At 39.7% G+C, this 23,885-nt stretch overlaps 2 protein-coding genes across 6 annotated transcripts in view; one reads left to right on the forward strand and one right to left on the reverse strand.

Annotated features, from left to right (window-relative positions):
- Positions 1-16,273, reverse strand: part of LOC109401270 (phospholipid scramblase 1) — a 61,217-nt gene extending 44,944 nt beyond the window's left edge. For 2 of the 5 annotated variants that reach the window (XM_062852964.1, XM_029869212.2), the window contains exon 1: positions 16,055-16,273. The gene's annotated coding sequence lies outside the window, so the exon portion shown is untranslated. Of the gene's footprint in view, positions 1-15,815 lie in introns of all 5 variants that reach the window. The other 3 variants (XM_029869213.2, XM_062852962.1, XM_062852963.1) reach the window with 2 other exon arrangements.
- Positions 329-2,418, forward strand: LOC109401312 (farnesol dehydrogenase). The gene is made up of 2 exons (XM_029865884.2): positions 329-2,114; positions 2,181-2,418. Exons 1-2 carry the CDS (start codon positions 1,551-1,553, stop codon positions 2,367-2,369), a joined length of 753 nt encoding a protein of 250 aa, XP_029721744.1. The 5' UTR covers positions 329-1,550; the 3' UTR covers positions 2,370-2,418.
- Positions 16,274-23,885: the final 7,612 nt, after the last annotated feature.

Below are 23,885 nucleotides of genomic sequence, written 5' to 3' on the forward strand. Positions count from 1 at the left end.
TGCGCAACAGAAAAAATAGATTCAAATTTACTTCGCAGCTGCAACTTCGCATGTGCTTCTAGCGACGACTTCGATTTGGTGGTGCGACGATAATACTTGTAGCAAACTTTCGCTATTTAAAGAACTTCATTCAAACTAGTGTAAGAAACCTTCACTGATTTGGAGGCCCCTTGAATTCGGGGGCCCGGTGCGGACCGCACCTCCGCACCCCCCCTTGCTACGCCACTGATACACATACAGTCACGTAAAAACAATACCTGGTACCTACACAAAAATTTCATTCATTTGTGCCAATTTCAGAAAATCAAATTGAAGCGAAGAAGTTTTCGAATTCAAAAGATAATCCAAAAAAGTTTACTTTGTTTCAGATAGACTAAAGATCTAATATTCAAAAAACGTTACAATAGAATGTATAAAAGAAGGATGTATATATTGTAGAAAAGAAAATAATTGAATACACATATACATATGTACATATTTCATCAATACACAAGCGTTTTCATTGATATAAAACCCTAAAAGCAAATTTGTCTTGAGCCCTTTCCAATATCAAGCACGTTTCCAATGTCAAGCACGTTAAGATATTAAAAAAGTAGTTGAGCCCATTAAGTTTTAATGGATTGTCATTAGGATTCTGGATACATTACTGTACGAGTTAATGCACAACACGCAAAAAAAAAAAAAATAAAAAAGTTTTTTTTAGAAAAAAATTTTTCCTTAAAAGTGACCATCTTGTGATGTATGGAGGAAAGTTAGGCAACTATATTGTCTTTCTTGGGAAAAAAATTCAAAACATAAAAAAGTGGGCTTTTTCTGTAAATTGACTTTTAATTTTGAAAAGATATTTTTTAGCGTGCAAAACATTTTTTTATATTTTTTAAATATGTTTTCTTGAAAGCTTGGGCAATTCCCTAAAAGTCCCCTATACATCACTTTTTTGTACAACTTATCATATTCGAGTTATATTTTTTGTGAAAAAAACGGCTAATGCGCAACACGCTAAAAAAACTAACATGAAAAAGTTTTTGTTAGAAAAACTTTTTTTCCTTAAAAGTGCCCATCTTGTGATGTATGGAGGAAAGTTAGGCAACAATATTGACTTTCTTGGAAAAAAAATTTCAAAACATAAAAAAGTGGGCATTTTCTGTAAATTGACTCTTAATTTTAAAAATATATTTTTTAACGTGTAAAAATGTATTTAGAATTTTTGAAATATTTTTTCATGAAAGCTTGGACAATTCTCTAAATGTCCCCCATACATCACTTTTTTGTACATCTTATCATATTCGAGTTATTTTTTGTGAAAAAAAAACGGTTAAAAAACTTTGACTCTTTTTAAATGTTAGTCTAGGTTAATTTTGAAAAAACAAAATATGCAAAGTTGCTTGAAAAGGTAAAGTCTTGAAACCTACAAAATTTCATAACATTCTGAGGGGGTGCTGCCAACCCCGAAGACGAGTTGGTGCGAAATTCGTCCATAGCACAATGAGCTTCAATGCGATTATATCTGTGAGGACTAGTCTGTCGGATATCGTCTACCGAGTAACATCATGGAGCGCTGGCAGGGTAAAGTGGCCATCGTGACGGGTGCTAGTTCCGGAATTGGTGCCGCAACGGTCAAGGAATTGGTGAAGGCCGGAATGATAACGGTTGGATTGGCCAGGAGACTAGAGCAGGTTGAAGCGCTGAAGGCGAGTCTTCCAACCGATGCTGCTGCTAGACTACATGCGTTCAAATGTGACGTATCCAAAGAGGACGATATCGTTGAGGCATTTAAGTTTGTGGAAGATAATTTCGGTGGCGTCGATGTGCTTGTGAACAATGCTGGCGTGTATCAGAAAGTAGACCTTTTGGAAGCCGGAAATACAGCCACATTGAGGCAGTCACTGGACGTGAATGTTTTGGGACTGACGCTGTGTAGCCGGGAGGCATTTCAATCAATGCAAAAAAGAGGTATGGCAGGACATATCATTCATATCAACAGCATTGAAGGACACAAAGTACAGAACTACCCGGGTGCCAATTTGTATCCGGCGAGTAAATTTGCTGTGACTGCAATCACCGAGACTATGCGCAATGAGTTGAGAAACGCTGGCACTAAAACCAAAGTGACCGTGAGTTTATGCTGAATTATTCAATGTATCAGAAAAAAAACCTTAAAAATATCTTTGATTTTTTAGAGCATCAGCCCGGGATTTGTTAAGACTCCGATGGTAGATTTGTGTGATGAATATGCTGGTTTCGATACCACCATGATGCCGATGCTGCAACCAGAGGACATTGCTCATGGTATCCTGTACGCGTTGGGTACACCCCCACATGTGCAAGTACATGAACTAACAATAAAACCAATAGGGGAGCCCGTATAGTGTAGAATTTAAACACTATTCGTTGAAATAAAACAATATTCCTAATACAGTCTTTGCAAAATATCTTGATGTAGATGACCGTAAGTACGTGGCCGGCGCCATGTTTGGAGATGACCAAAAATGGGTCTACGTAGTTTATAGACAGTGACTTTGCAAAGGATGCCTTAGCACGATGAGAGTTAAAAAAATCCTTGAAGTTCAGGCCAGAAATGAGTATACGTTGTTTATGAACAGCGCCTAAAGTATTTTCAGTTAAACTTTTGACCAATTTTACCCATCCATTGTAGCAGTATTTCCGTGTCCAGATTATTGCAGACACACCCAAGTAACCAAAAGTTCAGATAAAAGGGTACTTTATAAGCTAAGCAGCTTGTTCGAGGTTGCTCATTAGCCTTCTAAGCAGCTTCATTTTTAAGTAATTTTGGAACTTGAAAGTTCACATAAGCACGCTGGATAGCCTTCTAAGCAGCTTCTGACAGAACTTTGACAAAATTCATGAAAAAACAAAAATGTGTTTTTCAGAATCACAACCCCACCCCTTGTTGGTGGGGTGTGTGATTCATATCTGGAAATTGCTTCTGATAATTATATTTGCACACATGTCGCTGCTATGTAAGATTTGAACTGGATCCTCCTGCGTGATAGCCTGCCGACTTACCGCTGCGCTGCTGAAGACACTTGACAAAGTCAAGCTAACTTCACTATGTAATGTACAAATGTGCAAAACTAGCTGCCGACAGAAAATCGACTCAAGTTAGACTTTACCTGCTGCTCACTCAATCGCAACTGTAGTACTGTGGTAGAGCGTAGGGTTCTCACGCAGCGACTATCGGTTCGAATCCGATAAGCAGCAATTCTTTTTTTTTTTTGCTCAAGCCTAGTATTCATTGATTTGATAAATTCATATTTGTCTTTTTTTCGTTTATGCTTAAACAGTTGTTTTCTGTAAAAGAAATAAATTTAATCTTCATTGAAACACAATGCTACTGAACTGAACTTCTATGAACTTGAAAGTTCCGACAAAGTTCCGAGTAGCATCTTAAGCAGCTTTAAAGTTCCGCGAAGTTCAGATGAAGTTCCGAATGGAACTTTCTAGCTGCTTAACAGGCTAACAATGAGCCTTGTCGGAACTTGTGACCGAAGTTCCAGCAAGGCTCATCGTTAGCCTCTTAAGCAGCCAGAAAGTTCCATTTGGAACTTTATCTGAACTTCGCGGAACTTGAAAGTGCATTTTGTCAAGGGAAGAGGAACTTTTGGTTACTTGGGCAGGCTTTATGTGGTCAAGGCGGGCTGTTCTAAAAAAAAATATTCAGTAGCTTAACTACTGGAACCACCGATCAAAAAATGGGGTTAGTTTTCAATACAAAGTATTACCTAAAAGCTTTTGGGAAGCTCCTCGATTTGAGTTCGACAAGCGATAACTAACTTTGACCTAGAGTTGGCCGAAGCAAGTGCTTTAATAGCAGCTTGGCTATCTGAACAGAAGTATATGACGTAGCGCATTACGAGCTGCTGAAGTGCTGATTGCGCTCCGCACATAAGAGCAAAGATTTTAGCCTGAGAAACTGTGCAGTGTCTATCAAGTGAATAAGATTGATACAGCCTAAGCTCACGAGAATAAACACCAGCACCTGCTCGACCTTCGAGAAGAGAGCCATCAGTGTAACATACGATGCCTTCTGAAACACTTCTCTCCAGATATCCATATGTCCACTCTTCCCGGGAAGGGAATTTCGTGGAAAATGTCCTATATGGAAAGTTACAAGCAATTGTAAGATCACTTGGAGCACGGACAACTTTGTCCCAATTCACCAAAAGTGGAAACAACGAGGTGTGTGTTGAACTGCGGTTCACAGGAGTTTCCTCTAGTAAACCGAGTACCCATAGGCGGTAAGTGCAAGAAAGTGCTTCTTGTTTGAGATGAATGTATAGTGGGGCAACGTCAAAGAGAACCTCGAGCGCTGCCGTGGGAGTTGAAGAGAACGCTCCAGACATCGCCATTATGCACATCCTTTGGAGATGGCCTAATTTTGAGTTAAGTAATCCAAGAGTATTCCATCAAACTGGAGCCTCTCAAATTAATATCTGAGCTGCCCCAGATGATATGGTGAGCATTAGCATCACTGCATACAATTAGCGGAAGACCTTTTGAAGTGCAGTATGCGATGACTTGCTTGAAAGCATCCGTAGGGGATGCTGTAAATAAACCGAACAATAAACGTATTTCCTGTTGAGGTTTACCAACAGATACATAGATTGTGATAGCATATACATCTCTCGTGGTTATTTCAGAGATGAGTGTAGCAACGATTGCGTTGTTGACAAGCACACATGCTCGAGGCATGACACGAAAGTTTGCCATTTAATTTTTACTGAAAGTAGCAAACACCGGATTCACAAGGTTTCCTAAATTCCCCTTACGAAAGTAAGGTTCTTGGACTTGGGCTTTTCCATTTTGCATAAGTCAGATCGAATGCGCCAAAGATGAGGATGCACAGAATATACTGTGTAAATCGCATAATGCGAAACTATATAAGTGAAAATTTAAACTAATTAACAACAATTTCATAATCCCGCCCTTATTTAGCCTCAAGTTTGAGACTAAAGAAGAGCAGATAATTATCTCGAAGAAACACAAGGTCCACTGCGCTATTGCTCCGGTTAGCGCAGTAAGGGCAAAATACTGTGGAAGGCGCCCTAGTACTCCACAGGCTCCATTTGCGACCCCCCTAACCATTCATTCCTAGGCACGGTAAGCATATAGCCGCATCACCTCATGAATTAGGGGTCACCTGTTAGTGGATTTTTACCACCAGAACAGGCGGTCCATAGTGTTATTCTTAGCCAATCGAGACAATCGCTACCGATACTACACAGCTATCTAGGCTGATCGAGAAAAGAATTTAATATTGATGATCAACTTCATAGGGCTCGAACAGCCGTCGCCATTTGGCAAACGAAGATCGTTAACTTGGAAATCTCTATGTTTGGCAAGGATTTTGTCCAACCGACTGACTTCACTCAAACTGAGAACATTAGTACAAAGGTTTTTCCAGCCGGATCGTACTGCAGACCGGAGAGCTTTTTGGTAGGCCTTGCGAGCCGACCTGAAAGCCTCCGATCCAGCCGAACGTCGTTTGTTCCACCTCTTTCTACATTGTTTCCTAAGCTTGGTCAGATCAGAGTTCCACCAAGGGGTTCCAATTATGATCTTCACAGACCGTAGAGGACAAACTTCTTCAAAAGCTTCCACGATGATGGCCGTTGTAGTATCAACGGCATCATCTAAATCACTTAGGGGCCATTCATAAACCACGTGGACTTCATGGGGGGAGGGGGGGTCTAGCCAAAGTCTACGCTCCATACAAATTTCAAATTTTTTGTATGGATAAAAGTCTACGAGGGGGGAGGGGGGCGGGTCTGAGATGGCCAAAATTTGATCTACGTGGTTTATGAACAGCCCCTTAAGAGTGTCAATGGATGGTGAGTATCCATGAAATTTGGCCGTAACCAAATCAGTGAAGAGATCCCAGTTGGTTTACCGGGGATTCCTGAAACGCAAAGTTTTCGAAATAAAATTTAAATGTTCAAAAAAGATGTACCGATGATCAGATATAGATTCTTCATCTGACACATGCCAATTGGTCAACTTGTGATTAATTCTGTTAGGGTAAAGCGTAATGTCTAACACTTCATCTCTAGCAGATATGTATAAATGAAACACTCAATTAACAATAATACAATCTTTTGAATAAATTTAAGAAATTGAATAATGTTCTTGTAAAATTTCAACAAGGTAATGAATTGGTGTAAATCATGTTTGTTTCTTTATATTCTAATGCATAAGAACGATGGATACTTCAAACAAGTGTGAACAAAAACTAAATTTAAAATTTAAAGCTGCAAAAAGATTGCCTAAGGGAGATAGTATTCTACTTTTAACCCTTTTGTGGCCGACTGGGTACCCGGGTACCCTGCACCTATTTAAAATACACGGTGGTAAAAGGTAATTGTTTAGCTTTTAGGAAACCCCACCGTCCGAAAACTTCCCCAGCTAAACGCCCTGGGACCCGGGAGCCCAAAAGACGGCCTTGAGTGCCCACCCCGAAGCGGCCGCTGGCTCAGACCAGCCGCTTGGGGTTTCGGCCCGTCCCCCTCTGGGGCGGAGCAATTGACTCCCGGGGTCAAAGTTCGTTTCACTGGCGCCCAACTAAAAAAAATCCATCCGTGGTTCCTAGGAGGAAAAAATATCTTCGGATATTTTTTCTCACTAGCGTTGGGGGAGTTTTCAAGAAAAAAAAATCTTCCAAATCCTCTCTGGTCACATTAGGAGGGGCAAATACAGTTTTTGGTTTCGAAAAGCACGACAGAAGATTTGCATAGTTCAACTTGCTAGTAAACACAAAGCAGACTTACAAATATGTCACTTTTACGGATAAAATTCATTCAAATCAGCTTATCTAACACTTTGGGACCTATTGGTGTTTGAGAGAATTTCATTCTATCGCTTATTTGGGAATTACCAATTCTCTGTTAGAAGCTTCCACGATACACTCACGAAGCTTTCAAGGAATCGTTCAATATCAACCTTAGACCATCGATCGTGTGATTCCGTAAAATTTCGCGTATAGGACACTCCGTTACCGAAGGAAAGTCCATCCTGTTGCCGAATCATTCATCAGAACAGTGTAACCCACTTCCACTACCTTGCATCAAATTAATGTATTTAATCAGGCGACCTTTGTTGACCTTGAGAATATGTAGTAGAAACTCAACATTCCCTGTAACAAGCACTATGTGTGAATGCAAGGAACATTCTTAACAATCAAACCGATAACGGCAGGTTTTCGTTTCAAAAATAAAGTTTGTCCAACAACTTCCTCAAATTACCCCACGATTACCTACCTTGAACAGAAAACTTTTCGCAGTGTTGGTTTGCTTAGATGGTTGATTTTGCCAAAGGCAACAACAAAAGAGAATCTACGGCAAGGTTTTGATTGCAAAATAAGGCCATGTTTTGCAATCAAAACCTTGCCGTTTCTGTCGAATCCCGTTCTAACAAAAGTCCGCATTCATTCGTTATCTTCACAGTGAATGCACAGCGAATTCAGATGTTTAAAGATGACGAATATAACTCACAAACGCGAAAGAACAGCAGAATACAAATAACAATGATTCTGGTCGATTTGAAAAAAAAAAACCTATAGAAACCGTTAAAGAATAACAGTATTTCAAAGCTTCTTAAATTGAAGCGTTGTAATTCTAAATGAACACCAGCAATACAAACATGTCCGAGCAAAATGCAGCTTCAACTCATTACGAAAGGTCCAAAGTACATTATGGTTGATCTGTGTAGAATAAGCAATCCCATTATATACGCAAAGCAGTAACTATCCAAGTTATTGTGGTTTAGCTACCCGGCGATTGGCAATCGGCCGTTCCCAGTCGCTGGGTGGGTTCAAAGATCAATGAACCAACCATACTCTATCAAATGTCACGTTTTACTCTTCGAGCCTTTTTTCTAATTTCGAGCCTACCTTCGCATCTTTACCTCTTGGTCTCAGGCATATTTGCCTCGTAGATATTTACGGTTTATAAGAATTGCGTATATGGTAGTTGTCTCAAACCGTTCATGAGAGGAGACGTCCTCTAAGTACGGGAATTAAAAATACGCGCGCGGGCTAAGTTCCATTGCGAACGAAAGCCAATCGATAACTACCCAAGTAACCACGAAGCCGTATATAAGTGCATCAATTTCGCCCTATATTTATATTTAAAATTGTGAATATAATGCTGCATTGCTTTAAACCCCCCATTGAAGCAATATTAAAGTCGAAAAGGGCCCCACTAAAATCAAATAAGTGCCACATATTGCAGCACGCTGACAGCCATTGCTAAAGTAACATAAATGCATGTGCTGTATATTTGCATTTGCACATGCTTAATACGTGCAACACGAAAAACCAAAACAAAAATCTATTTTTAGCACCGTTTCGTTATCGACGGTACTGATGCCCCCCACACATGACTGTTTTAACCATTATTTTTTGTCGCCGGGTCGGGAGTCGAACCAGAAGTGTTGAAGACCGCTAGATGAGTTCCATCGCGCTGGTGCCTTGGACCGTTTCTGCTGCAGTGATAACAACAGATTTTTCATTAACTAAAAGGAAACTGATCTTCTGTCTCAATCATCGCAGTAGAAGGCAAAACGACTATGTCATATGTAATAGAATACAGTAATGCATTACATTCTGATAAATAAATAATGCATTTTAGAAGATATTAAATCAATATAAGAAAACTAAAACGTCGATTAAAACACCCTTCGCACACTCCTCATATACTAATTGTGATTTCCATCATTATTGGGATATGATAGCAGCCTACAGAAAAGAGAAAAGGTCATATCTAAAAAGGTTTTGCTGTCGTCGATCGATGGCTCAAATGGGGATTAAGTTGGTCGGGAGTCGAACCAGAAATGTTGAATACTGATGGAGCTGACCGTAAAGTTGTTCAATCTTCTTGATTTGATTTGTTTACCATTAGAGTCAAGCTTTTATAATTGTATTGTTAGAGCAAACTTTGCTAGTTTGTACATTGCATTTATTCAGTTTTTGCAGTGTTGAATTATTGAATTATCTTATATCACCTTTTAATGAACCCTTATGTAAAGAAAAATGCAATGCATCATTACATTGATAATGCCAATCTAAAGGATTATTGCATGACAAGTGTGGAATTACTGCATTTCGCATTGCAAATGTTGATATTTAGTCTAATTCGTGCAATGATATAATGCTTGTGGTTACTTGGGTAATGTCCGGACAACTGATCGTAGCCAATGCAGCCGATCACAAGCAATGCGTTCTAAAAGAACAATTGCAACTCACTGCGGTCAGGGTACAATGTGTACAGCCGAATATATAAAATTGTAACACGATCGTGATCCCAATTGCTCGAATAGAAGCTGTCCAACGCAGTATGCGTCCTCGTGCTCTGTATGTGCAACATGGGTGAAATCACGTTGTATACCCAATCCTTTTGTATCGCAACAAGACGTAAGTTGACGATAGTTTATATACTTCGCAACCCTTGTAATGGTAGTACCACACTTGTGCAGCTTTGTCTCACGAGTATTATAGCTTGTCATTGTGAGAGCTCTCTCCTTAATAGGTAGTAGTATTAGTTGTAAAGCAGTCGGTAGACGAAGCTCATAGGTTAAACCTGATGTAGCTATAATTCATCAAACAGTATCGCCGCAGCTCTCCATCCCGAATCTCGTTCCGCGAACATTCGAGGACATCCCACAACGTCTGAGCCACGACTTGATAGCGAAAAATGAATGTACCATGGAAGTGACAACAAATTCTAAATCCGCCCTCGAAACTCCTGAAGTGTTGAAGCATCGATTGAAGTATCCACTGAAAAGTTTTGACCTTTATAGTCCTCGAGTCTCGCTAAGTGGTTCATGTAAGGTGGATTTTTGTTAAATCAGTTCTATATGACTCGTGCATGTACTTTTAAATATTATTTTCCCACCCCTAGTGTTGCTTACTAGTATTTGTTTTTGTAAAAATGATTGATCACAAAAAGAATTATTGTTAATAACTTCCTTTTTGCTACTCTGACCAGAGGGGGAATGTTACCGTACGGTAACACTTTGCTTATTTTTCTACGGTGTGGGAAGATAGGGAAACCAATTGTGCAGATAGATTTTAAACGATCATTTCAAACTGAGTGTACGGTGTTGGTAGCAGAGTACTAAAACACAGATTGGTGAGGTGGGTGGCGGTTGCAAACATCCAAGTGAAGTATGGTGCTATGGGAACGGAAACAAAAAGGCGAAGATTGACGAACGAAGTAGGGAGTCGGGTCTTCGGACCGAGCGAAGTGATGAACGGGGAGTCAGTGATCACCCAGATAACAGACAAGGTGTGCCGGAAAGTAGCTAGAGCCATCGAGTTGCCGCCCAAAGGACTCGTGAAGGCTGAAGTTCGCCAATCAGTATCTATAGCCGAGGGTCGGTCGCCAGAGACGTCCTCCCTTGAGCCGACACGAGATCCGACAATGTGGAAGCTGACAAGCATCTATCCGCGAATTTGATGGGACACCTGACGCTTCAACTCAACCACGAACAACCCCCCCCCCCTCATTTAGGGGATGGTCCGGCCGTGTCGCCAACGAGTTTCAGGCCCTAGCACAGATTGCCATTCGACATCGATTTCGGCTGAACGTCGGACGACCGAATTTACCTCCGCATGACCTCTACGCCATCCATCAACAGACACTGCGAACACCCCCCAGCCCCCCCTTTTCATGGGGCGGGCCGTCAACCACCAGTGCAACTAACAAGAACCTCGGACATCTGCGATCGCGTCGGGATCCAAGATCGCGGGGCAATCGTCAACCGCCATCCCCCCCCCCCCCCCCTCACCCAGAGCAGCGGGGCGGGTAACTTCAAGACACGTGGTTGCTTTCCGCGTGTACTCCTCCTGCATGAAGATCCACCGCATCACTACCGTGTACGTACCAGTTTGGATGAATACACTAAATTAAAAGGTAATTGTTTAGCTTTTAGGAAACCCCACCGTCCGAAAACTTCCCCAGTGAAACGAACTTTGACCCCGGGAGTCAATTGCTCCGCCCCAGAGGGGGACGGGCCGAAACCCCAAGCGGCTGGTCTGAGCCAGCGGCCGCTTCGGGGTGGGCACTCAAGGCCGTCTTTTGGGCTCCCGGGTCCCAGGGCGTTTAGCTGGGGAAGTTTTCGGACGGTGGGGTTTCCTAAAAGCTAAACAATTACCTTTTAATTTAGTGTATTCATCCAAACTGGTACGTACACGGTAGTGATGCGGTGGATCTTCATGCAGGAGGAGTACACGCGGAAAGCAACCACGTGTCTTGAAGTTACCCGCCCCGCTGCTCTGGGTGAGGGGGGGGGGGGGGGATGGCGGTTGACGATTGCCCCGCGATCTTGGATCCCGACGCGATCGCAGATGTCCGAGGTTCTTGTTAGTTGCACTGGTGGTTGACGGCCCGCCCCATGAAAAGGGGGGGCTGGGGGGTGTTCGCAGTGTCTGTTGATGGATGGCGTAGAGGTCATGCGGAGGTAAATTCGGTCGTCCGACGTTCAGCCGAAATCGATGTCGAATGGCAATCTGTGCTAGGGCCTGAAACTCGTTGGCGACACGGCCGGACCATCCCCTAAATGAGGGGGGGGGGGGGGGTTGTTCGTGGTTGAGTTGAAGCGTCAGGTGTCCCATCAAATTCGCGGATAGATGCTTGTCAGCTTCCACATTGTCGGATCTCGTGTCGGCTCAAGGGAGGACGTCTCTGGCGACCGACCCTCGGCTATAGATACTGATTGGCGAACTTCAGCCTTCACGAGTCCTTTGGGCGGCAACTCGATGGCTCTAGCTACTTTCCGGCACACCTTGTCTGTTATCTGGGTGATCACTGACTCCCCGTTCATCACTTCGCTCGGTCCGAAGACCCGACTCCCTACTTCGTTCGTCAATCTTCGCCTTTTTGTTTCCGTTCCCATAGCACCATACTTCACTTGGATGTTTGCAACCGCCACCCACCTCACCAATCTGTGTTTTAGTACTCTGCTACCAACACCGTACACTCAGTTTGAAATGATCGTTTAAAATCTATCTGCACAATTGGTTTCCCTATCTTCCCACACCGTAGAAAAATAAGCAAAGTGTTACCGTACGGTAACAACGGTGTAGAAAAAAATCAAAAAGTTTGTCGGACACATAACGGTTAAATGTACAGGGGATAGACAAAATGATCGGGACAGGCAAAGTTTTCCCTTCTTAAAAAATATTCAAATAGCTGTATCTATTCGAAAAGTGCATAAAATATTCTCAAATTTTTACTGTAAGTGGATCAACTAGTTGTGTATCAGTGGACAAAATTTGGAAAAGATCGGGCTATTCTGCACGAAGTTATAAAGATACTAGAAAAAGGTATATTTATCCGATAGCCAACTTTGAGCTGTTATATCTCCGGATTCAATGAACCGAATGCAATGAAATTTTGACCATTTATGACTTATATGATGAGCTTTGAAAAACTTTAGACTTAACTTGAAATTCTTAACACGCAAGAAAATTATAACGATTAGATTATTTTTCTAATAAAACACCAAATTTTCTCAAATTTCAACATCGTTTCAAAATTCAAGATGCTAATTATAGTTCATTTATATTCCCTCTAATTGTCTTGAATATAAATATGTTTTAAAAGAAAGTAACAACATAGCCGGCAATTTATTGAAAAAGTAATGGGATGCATATTAAAAATAGACCAATTTACCAAAAAATAAAATAAATTAAATCGCTATAACTTTTTTCTCTTGTTAATAATTTCAAGTTGAGTCAAACGTTTTTCAGAGCTCATTGTATAAGTCGTAAATGGTCAAAATTTCATTGCATTCGGTTCATTGAATCCGGAGATATAACAGCTCAAAGTTGGCTATCGGATAAATATACCATTTTTCTAGAATCTTTATAACTTCGTGCAAAATAGCCCGATCTTTTCCAAATTTTGTCCACTGATACACAACTAGTTGATCCACTTACAGTAAAAATTTGAGAATATTTGATGCACTTTTCGAATAGTTACAGCTATTTGAATATTTTTTGAGAAAGGAAAATTTTGCCTGTCCTGATCATTTTGTCTATCCCCTGTATTATAACATACGAAAATATTATAACATATTGTATTGGCACAAAAGCATTAAAACACCTGTGGGGCAAGCTAGATACTCGGACGTATGTATTCATTTCTCAAAACTTTATCGTTTGACTCGGGCAGTTGAAGGCCAAACATACATACACCGCCATTGACTAAAAAGCTTAACGCAACAAGTAGGGTGCCACAATCAATTGGGCAGTATGTTTGCTTGTACTATCCACTAACGACATACATACCGCAAACCGGTAAGCCCAGACTTTCAACAGACAGCGAAATTTATCTGTTCTCTGTTTATTTGGTTTCATTCTGTGTAGTAGTGGTGGAATGAAAAGGCAGCATGAATGGTGATATCATGATCGCAATAAATACCGAGCAAACTCAATGCACGCGTGCGTGGCCAGAGCCGAGACACTGAGACTGAGTGGATACGTCGTCGGGGAAATTTGACGCCACGGCTGTGTAATGTCTTAGTCATCTCAACAACAGTGACGACATCATTTAACACAGCTACTGGTCTGATCGTTTTATACGAACTGGCAGCTTTGGCATAAGATTGGCCGTTTGTGAACTTTGGAACTTCGCCTTCTTCTTTTTCTTTATGACTCTACGTCCCCACTGGGACTTGGCCTGCCTCGCTTTAACTTAGTATTGTTTGATCACTTCCACAGTTATTAATTGAAGGGCCTTTCACTGCGTCCACTAAGCTGAACTTTTGTGGCATAATTGTATTCTTCAGATACGTGCTTTTGAAAATTCAAGCTGTTCCTTCATGTGCCTCCATCAACATCTTTGCCTTAATGCATCAAATTTTCATAACAAAATGACATAAAACGAGCTCACCAATTCATATGCATGCATCCATTGGTTCACTGCTGACCAAATTAGGGTCGAGCACCATCAGCAAAAGAAAGACAAGATTTAACAAAAATATTCCGTACCGAAAAAAAAAAGTCCCCGAAAGATCATTCGACACTAAAGCACGCCGCATTTTTCACTTTTCCCAGATTTCAATTCCAATTCTAGCGCACATTCTAACCAATTGAAAGCAATTCTGCTATTTCAAAAATAACACCTGGCGTAGCACCAGCCGATTGAAACACACGCGGAGACGAAAATACGCGTGACAGAAAACACGAAAGCAGCCATCCGCGCGCACAGCTTGCTGCGATCCTTCTGCAGTGCATCGGAAATGCATTACAAGCATTAAAGTGGCCAAGCCTATTGTGCAGCGTTATTGGTTTTACAAGAAAGCTATTGAGTGGGAACATCTCGTACCAACCGCTCAGTCTTTTAGAAAGCAAAAAGCATGGTCAATGACATTCATATTGGGGGCAAATTGAAACAGGTGGAGCGAGATAAAACGCGAAGTTTTCAAAAACAATTCACTAGGATTTGAAAAATTATCCTTCATAAAAAGATTGTTTGAATCAAAAATTATGAGTGATGAGATTTAAATTGATTATCATGATTAATAACATCACTTTAACCAGCTGTTCCATCTTACCCCACCCGTTCCAACTTGCCCCGGTGTACCTTACCAGTATTGTTCCAGTAATCCTCAATCCATTATTTCCTAATTCACGTTTGAATCGACCAAATCAAAAATTATTCATTGCCATTTTCTTTTAACCTTGAACTTGAACTAGCGCTTTTACATGAACACTCTCAAAATAGTCTTCGTTTCTTAACCATTTCACGAACAAGTCACAAGCTGAATCAAGATTCTATCTTTTTTTCGATAGAAAACACTACACAGAATATTAAAAACTTCACCGGATGGCGTAGCGCAACGTAGCACCACGATTGCGAACTCGGCGACTACCGAAGATTGAATATTTTCTAAAACAATCCGCAACATTTAACAGGAACCCTTTCACCTTCGTTCGCACACTAGCTAAATTAGCATTTCCAAGCAGTACAGTGTTTGGAAAATTTCCTGATGAATCCACCAGTACCTTGATCAGCACAAAACTTGTTTATCGGCTGAATTCCCGCCACGGCTTACTATGATTCTAATACATATTTCTTATATTCCTAAACTGAGGGGGCCACACCAGTTTTGCCAAGCCGAAATATCCAAATTAAAGCCGAAAAAACGGTAAAACCCGCAAAGTTTTGCGGGGTTTACCGGGTTTTTCGTCTCTTTTCGCTTTTTTGGGATATTTCGGTTTGGCGAAACTAGTGTCGCCCCACACCAGTTCGTAAATTAAAAAGGTAGGTACACCCGATTATTTTCTTGCACCGGTCGTTTTTTGCCATAGCTCAATCAATTTTGAGCCTATTCACATGAAAACATGTACACAGGGAGACTCGGTCAGTACTATCCGTGTACGAAAAAAACAAGTTTTTTGAATTCCAACTTGAACAATTTATAGTAAAAAAACGATACGTGCAAAAAAAAAGAAGCAAGTGTATATTCATATACAGAAACAATGTGAATAACTAATAACTGAGGAATACTACAAATGATAGTCGAAATACGCGTATCTGTCAAAGGATAACCATTAGAGAGCGAAATTAAAAGGTACAAAACTGATTACATTCATTCCAAGGAACAAGATTTTTTTTAAATCAGAAAATCACAAGCTAAATAATAGTTTATTAAATTTCTGGCACAATTTGACACTGGGTTAACATGGGCAAAAAGATGTAAAGCGCAACCCAAGTTGTTGGTTTTTCCCGTTTTCCCTGAAGTTATAAAAAACACCAGATTCTTCTTGACAGCAGAAAAAATATACCACTTACTTATAGTTCGAGTATAATGAATCCTCAACACATATGATTCAGATCTGCAATTTCCCTATTGCATGCTTTTTATGATGACCTACGATTACTGATTCATTACATGATTCACTACGAAAAACGAGAGCCTATACGATCAACACTAACAAGCAATTTCGCTGGCGTTCATAGAATCGCACATCGACACCACGTATTTAAAACATGCAAATTTCTCTTTTCACCAAATTGGAAGTAAAACACACCGTCAATCCTCAATCTTCAATCGATTATTCAATATGTGGATATCGTTTCGCACATTTACAATAGGAACCATTCGATTTCGTACACGACACAAGTTTCATGTCACTCAATACGCATTTTTCTCGCTTCGAACGAAGGCCATCGAAACGCCGATGCACTCGCACAACTCAAATAAGGGTGGCTTCCACCAACAGTTTTACTAGTAACACTGACGACCGACGACGAGCGGTGGCGTGGAACTTCAGTTCGCGAGAATGTGTGATATTTTTAAACACTATTCCGCAAAATTTTTATTTTAGTAGCAAATCAGCCAAAACAGAACCACTTGAAATCGGAAAAGAGAGAAAATCAGCAACAACATTTGAAATGGTCCAACATACAGTTTGAAGATTACTCTTTCGTTTAAGGACGTTAAAAACTACGTGTGGATACAGATGAGCCCTGCAGAGACAGATACGTGTATGCATACAAAAAGGAGTTTGGCCCTTTCCAAATGTTATAGCAGAAATGTAGGCTTAATGCCTACAAGTCGAAATATCCATAGTAAAGCGAGTAAAGAGTACAGTCGACTGTAGTAAAGAGTATCTCTTGGTCGTGGCAATTTACGAGACCGCACATAAGGGAGAGACACGCTTTCAGCTGTAGGAGCGTAAGCAGAAAATCTTAGATGAAGAAATGCGAAATCGGCATGTTTCATCGCCGTATTGGTTCTTATATCGTTCACCGAAGTTTTGTTATTCTCCGAAACTTGTATGTAGATACAGCTTGCTCACGTACACTTGCAACATACTTACACAGTACAGTTGGATCATTAGGTATCCAAGCACACTTTTCTGCAAAACAAAAATGTGTTCATGTTTAGGTTCACCGTTTGTATATAAGCTCATTACTCACTACTCACTGATGAAAAATGAACATGGGTATCATCCTGCTTACACTGCCATTCTAGGCATAAGTTTTGCATGTACAACTGGGCTTCTTATCTACATGGGACAGTTATACGTAAAACGACAAAATCGAACTTGTTCTCAACACCAGTGATGTTCAATGTACCTACAAACTATTTACCCTGTTTCATTTTTGTTTGCTCAACCCTCTAATACCCAACCCCGCCTTAAAACGGGGTAAAGTTTGAGCATTTTTTTTTTTCTCGGCCAACCATTTTTTCATATTTTTGGCTGATATTAAGGAATGTTTTTGATGTCTTTTAAAGAGTTTTACATTTTTTAAATCATTGAAAAATTTATGTTTTGGTCACCTATCAAATGTCATGGTTTCTATTGTATTGAAGCGCAACTATTAACATAGGGTATGTGTGCCATCAGTAATCTCATGCTCCCATTTACATCCTATTCGAAAACAAGCGATTACGGCACCGATTGACTCCGTTCTTTTTGTTTTCATGGGTGCTCACTTCTAACAAAAAATACAAAAATAAGAAACAAAACAAACAGCGCTTCAATCCTTTGTTTTTCGTAGGATGAAAGTGGGAGCCACATGCTTAACCCTAAAAGGGATACCTGGGGTCCATTGAACCCCAGGCGCCTTTCAGAGCTCGTCTTTGATGGAACACACTCAGCGAGGTGACGAAACTGAGGCCATGAAGGTATCCCTTTTAGGGTTAACAAGGGAACCAATACCCTATTTTGAATTTTCAATTAATCATTCTATTATAGTAGAAGAATTTGGGGAAGTTGAATACACTCTGAAATTATTTTCCTTGAGATTACACGGAAGTTTAAAATAAAAATATTTTAACAATAGGTTATCATGAAATCTCATCAATATTTCACCTTAACCCTTTGAAGCCTGAATTTTTCCAAGCATTATTATGGAACTTTTTCTACATTTTTCTGTTATTTTGGTGCTCAATGGCATAACAAGGATAGAATATCATGCAGAATATTTTTTCTGGATATCCTAGGTCATCCAAACTGTTTTTGAGTTGAAATCCTAAAGTTTACGGGTGCAACAGTAACTTCTTTCATTATACAAAGCTATGATTTGTAGTCTATCATGTCCAGTCATCTGAAAGTTCAGTAGACAGTATCAGATCAGTCGGGATATCTTAGGTCATCCAAACTATTCTTGAGTTTAGATCCTAAAGTCTACGGGTGCAACGGTAACTTCTTTCATTATACAAAGCTACGATTTGTAATCTATCATGTCAAATAAATCTTCTGAATGTTCAATGGACATCATAAGATCAGCCGGGGCCATCAAAACTATTATGATGTTTAATATCTAGCATCTACAGCAATTGAAGTTTCTGTTTTGGCTATATAGAGTTAGGTTGCATAATCTATTATACTTAGTGAGGTGAGGTGTGAGGTCCAGACAGAATACAACCAGAGACTACGACATAGCCAAATTACACAGCGTAACAAAAATTTACTTTTTGTCTGTCTCAAGAGCAAACTTATGTGTCTCCGAAGGATTTTGGGCCGTTGAATCCGGATCCCGGCTCAGATTTGCTCTAACACGTCAGAATTTTGAGCTATACCTCAATTTATAGGGCAAAATATGCGATTTTGGGCGTTTTTGACAGCAAGCCATTAAGCATGGAAATATGTTTTTAAGCAATCAAAAGGTTAAATGGTAATTAACATCTAAATTAACGACTCATGCAAAATATTTCGTTTTACCAAATCGAATTTGATAGATTTAAGCATTTTATGTTAGTATGAAAACTTGCATGCAACTGTTGGAGGGTGACTTGTATGGGAAACATCGTACTTTTTGTGAGAATAACTACTGTTACTATCAAGAACTGAACTTCAGGATAATAACTTTTTTCCGACTCTCAATATCTCAAAGGTTCATAATAATATATAGTTGATCAGGTTGGTCACGGATCTCAGCTGATTATGCTATGCTATTATTTGTGGTGAAAACTCATAAAGTTTCTCTTGCAGATTTGAACAGATTGGACGAACCTGAATATCCCAAATAAACAAGTAGACTTCAGATTGGTCCAGTAACCACGGATAAATTCGCAACGTTACTCAGTATAGCAGATACGGCTGTTGTTACGAGTGTAGACCTGAACTCCAAGGTAGTTTGGCTGATTTGGAATATCCCTGTAGTGCCTTTAAATGACATTCGAGATTTCAAGAGCTTCGCGGATCCGAGCAGATTATGCAATATAATTATTTATCGCGAAAACACAGTTATTCTTGTAGTTTTTAAGAACTTTATTATATAACAGTTTGGACGATCCTGAATGTCCCAAAGATTTGGATTAAGCTAGTAGACTTCAGATTGCTCCAGTAACTGCAGTTGATTATGCAACGTTACTCAGTATAACAGACATGGCTCTTGTTACGAGTGCAGACCGGAAGTCCTGAACTTCAAGGTTGTTTGGTTGACCTGGAATATCCCTGTAGTGTCTCTAAATGTCATTTGAGATTTCAAGAGGTTCACGGATCACAGCAGATTATGAAATATGGTTTATGGCGAAAACACATAAAGTAATTCTTGTAGATTTGAAGAACTTCATTATAGAACAGTTTGGACGATCCTGAATGTCCCAAAGATTTGTAATAAGCTAGTAGACTTCAGATTACTCCAGTAACTGCGGTTGATTACGCAACGTTACTCATGATAAATCTTGTACCGACTTTTCGAACCTATTTATTAATACATGAATTTTTGTCTGACCCTTCTATACTCAGCAATGCATAAAAATGTACCATAATAAATGCTAAGCATTTCATCAGGCATGTTTGGAAGCATTCCTTTGTGAATTTCTTTTAAGATTTCTGCAACGTACATCTCGGAGTTACACCAATGTGCGTAAGATTTTTTTTATTCAAGAATTGTGTCGAAAAATTCTTCAACAATTTATTTAGGAATTCCACCAAGTAATCTTTCGAACGATTTTTTTAAAAGTCCTTTCAAAGATTCCTTAGGAATTTCTTCAAGCATTTTTTAGATATACCTGCAGATATTTTTCAGAAATTCCTCCAACAGTTGCTTAAGGAAATCATCCAAAGATTCATTAGGCGATTTTTTCAAACCCTCTTTCACAATTCGTTCAAGCATCCTTTAAGAAATTCCAGTAAAGATTTAATCTTTTTTTCCAAGTATACAGGAGTTTCCCCAAAGGTTCAAGATATGTTACAGAGATTCCTCAGTAATTTCTCAACGATTTTCCTTTAGATAATCCTACAAGGATGGACACATGCATTCTCAAAGGACTCCTGCAAAAATTTCCTCAGGGGAGCTTAGAGAAATTCCTACACGGAAATCTATAGAAATACTTTTAAAGGTTGTTGTTTTTTTTATTTGAACAAAAGAATTTTAGAGGAGAGTTTCCGCTTTGATTCCTTTAACCTTCCGTTAATCGCGCTGTTGTACTTTGTACAACACATGAGAATTATCGACTATTACTTTGAAACCATCTTTTCTATCGATGTCAACCCCAAATGTATTCTACAGTAATCTTATTTGGAATATTATAAGACCTTTTTTGAAAACAATATAACTCCTTATAATGCGGAAAATTGAAAATCGCAATATGAAGAACGTACTATATTTATAAATAGATAGACAGTTGAATGTGAATTAGTGTATTTCAAAATCTAAATGATCTAGAAATATGGTGTCTTCGGCAAAGTTACTTGGGATATCAAGGGCCTTCGCGAGGTGATCTGAGAAATTCAGATTTTAACCGATAGGCGGCGCTAGTGAGCATGTAATTTTTATATCCCATATAACTCAGGATCCTGAGTACTTAGAAAGATGGTGTCTTCGGCAAAGTTGTTTGGTTGATTAAACACTAACTGATGGAGAGCCGGTTTGGTTTGAAACTCCACATCTAGGTGGCACTAGTGGGCATTGATGTTTTATAACTCATACATCTCAGGACCCTGATTACTTAGAAAGATGGTGTCTTCTGAAAAGTTGTTTAGTAGATCAAACACTAACTGATGAAGACAAATATGACGTGCAATTTCACATCCAGGTGGCACTAGTGAGCATTCCCATATTATACCTCATATATCTCAAAATCCTGATTACTTAGAAAGATGATGTCTTCGACATTGTTATTTGATGGATAAAGGATGGATGTACTTATCCCGTGACATTGACAACCTTAAGATAGAGTATATTGAAATACGACGGTCAGATATTGAAGATTTTACTAAACGCTTTAACTTCATGTAAAATTAATCAATCAAGTGCAAATTTGAACAAATTATAATCAACTAGTTGTGTAATTTTCAAATTTTGAAAACTTTCGGAAGTATACAAATTTACAGCTCGTTGATTTTTTTCTAGATGAATAATAACACGTTCATGCTTTTGCAAATTTACAACTAGCGTCTTCTGGTGGCAGAAGCACGAATCAAATGGTCAATCAACTGAAAGCCCTTGATCTACCAACCAACTTTGCCAAAGATATCAACTTCACAGGAAATCAGACTCGGAGATATAAAAGATATAAAATTTGCATACTCATTAGCACCACTTACTAGCGAAATATTGATTGCAACGACCCATCAACCAAATGCACTTAACCTATTTGACAACTTTGCCGAAACCACCATCGCTCTTCTAGTAACCAGGATCCTGAGAACTATTGCATATACATTTTTTATGTTCACTAGCGTCATCTAGTGGTGAAATTACGATACAAACGGACAACTATCTGTAAGTTTTCGATTTTTTAGAAGGTCGGCACGAGAGGTAACTTTCCCTCCATTTGATCTTTGATCTACCAAACAACTTTGCCGAAGACACCATCTTTATGAGTAAAGTGGAGCTTCGTGGCCGTTCGGTTAGCGTTACCAAGCGTGTAACCGCACCATGCTATCCACTGGTGCATGTAATGTATGTCGTGTCCATGGTCTAGTGTTAAGTTCTGTTCAGTCTGTACAGCCTCTGGCTGAAGACGGTGTCCCGTGCCTTTTTAATCGGGATCCTGAGCTACATGAGATTAAAAATTTACATGCTCACTAGCGCCTCCTAGTGGTGGCATTTGAAATCAAACTGTCCCTCATCTATAAGCCCTTGATATACCAAACATCATTGCCGAAGACACTATCTTTCTAAGTAATAAGGGTCCAGAGATACATACCATATAATATTTACGTGCTCACTAGCGCCGCCAAGTGATGAAATTTCAAATTAAACTGAAAATCATCCGTAAGTACTTGACCTAGCAAACAACTTTGTCGAAGACACCATCTTTCTAAGTTATCAGGTTCCCGAGATACATAGAATATTAAGTTTATTTGCTCACTAGCGCCGCCTAGTGGTGGAATTCCCAATAAAACGGCCAATAAACTGTAAGCCGTGAGAGATGAACCAGCCTAGGACTGAAAATCTCTATAATAAAGAAATAATAATAATAATAATGTAAGCCGTTTACCTACCAAACAACTTTGCCGATGACACCATCTTTCTAAGACATCAGGATCCTGAGATATAAGATATAACATGAAATTGCTCACTAGCGCCGCCTAGTGGTGATGTTTTAAATTAAACTGCGAATCATCCGTAAGTCCTTGACCTACCAAACAACTTTGTCAAAGACACTATCTTTCTAAGTAATCAGGATCCCGAGATACATAGGATATAAAGTTTATTTGCTCACTAGCGCCGCCTAGTGGTGGAATTTACAATTAAACGGCCAATAATCTGTTAGCCGTTGACTTGCCAAACAGCTTTGCCGAAGACACCATCTTTCTAAGACATCAGGATCCATCCTGAGATATAAGACATAACATGATATTGCTCACTAGCGCCGCCTAGTGGACGTATTACGAATCAACTTTGTCAGCATCAAGTAGCCCATGAAATTTACAACAACTTTGCCAAAGACAGTCCTTCTCTAAACAATCAGGAACCTTAGATATTTCAGAATGTATGGGTGTTGTACAAAGTACAACGCGCGACTGCTCGCGTTACAAAAATTGGCGCGAGTACTGAAAGGTTAAACTGCCTTTTGCATTGGGGTCATTTTTCACCCAAACTGTATACTACGTCAGCGAGTTGTTACCATCGTGATGCAAAAGGAAGAATAAGAAAATGATCCAAGCATTTCATATTAAATTCTTCCAAAAAATTACTTTGATTTCAGAATTTCTTCAAGCATTCTTTACGTAATACCTACAAGTACTTCTAGCCTAACGTGTGAATACGCCTAGATCACCCTAGGTGCGAATTTAAAACAAACCTGATTCGATTGCGCTCCGCTATCAGGATTAACTCACATTATGGTAACTGTTAGTAGTAAGGTGTGTGTGGATGGATCGAGAAGAGACCTATCGCAACCAAAAAAATGCATTCAAACTAAAAATTTAATGTAGCATATCATTTTAAAGTTTTTTTTGTAGTAATTCTTCCGGAATATCATCAAAGATACCTCCAGAATCCACCCAAAGATTCTTCCTGTAATGCATCTTAGAATTTATCTAGAAGATTCTTAAAAAAAAAAGATTCCTTTCGAAATTTCTCCAAAAAATCCTGCAAGCATTTCTACAAGAATTCCTCAAGGAATTCCTCCAAGATTCCTTTAGATAATCTCCCAAGGATTCGTTCAGGTATGGCACTAAACATGGTCTCAGAAAATCATCAAAGATATTGCAAGATTCCTCCCTGGAGAAACCTTCAAAGAAATCCTTTGAAGTATTTCGTTATGGTACGAGGGCCCATATAGCCGAGGCGGTAAACGCACGGATATCCAGCATGACCATGCTAAGGGTGTCGGGTTCGATTCCCGGTCGGTCCAGGATATTTTCGTAAAGGAAATTTCCTTGACTTCCTTGGGCATAGAGTACCTTCGTGCCTGCCACACGATATACACATGCAAAATGGTCATTGGCA

The sequence above is a fragment of the Aedes albopictus genome, chromosome 2 (genome assembly GCF_035046485.1).
Source record: "Aedes albopictus strain Foshan chromosome 2, AalbF5, whole genome shotgun sequence".
NCBI lineage: Eukaryota > Metazoa > Arthropoda > Insecta > Diptera > Culicidae > Aedes > Aedes albopictus.

Bases quoted from the DNA above. Each gene is read 5' to 3' on its own strand.
- LOC109401312 (XM_029865884.2), top strand. From the start codon at position 1,551: ATGGAGCGCTGGCAGGGTAAAGTGGCCATCGTGACGGGTGCTAGTTCC. The intron at 2,115-2,180 runs GTGAGTTTATGC...TTGATTTTTTAG, and splicing joins GCACTAAAACCAAAGTGACC to AGCATCAGCCCGGGATTTGT.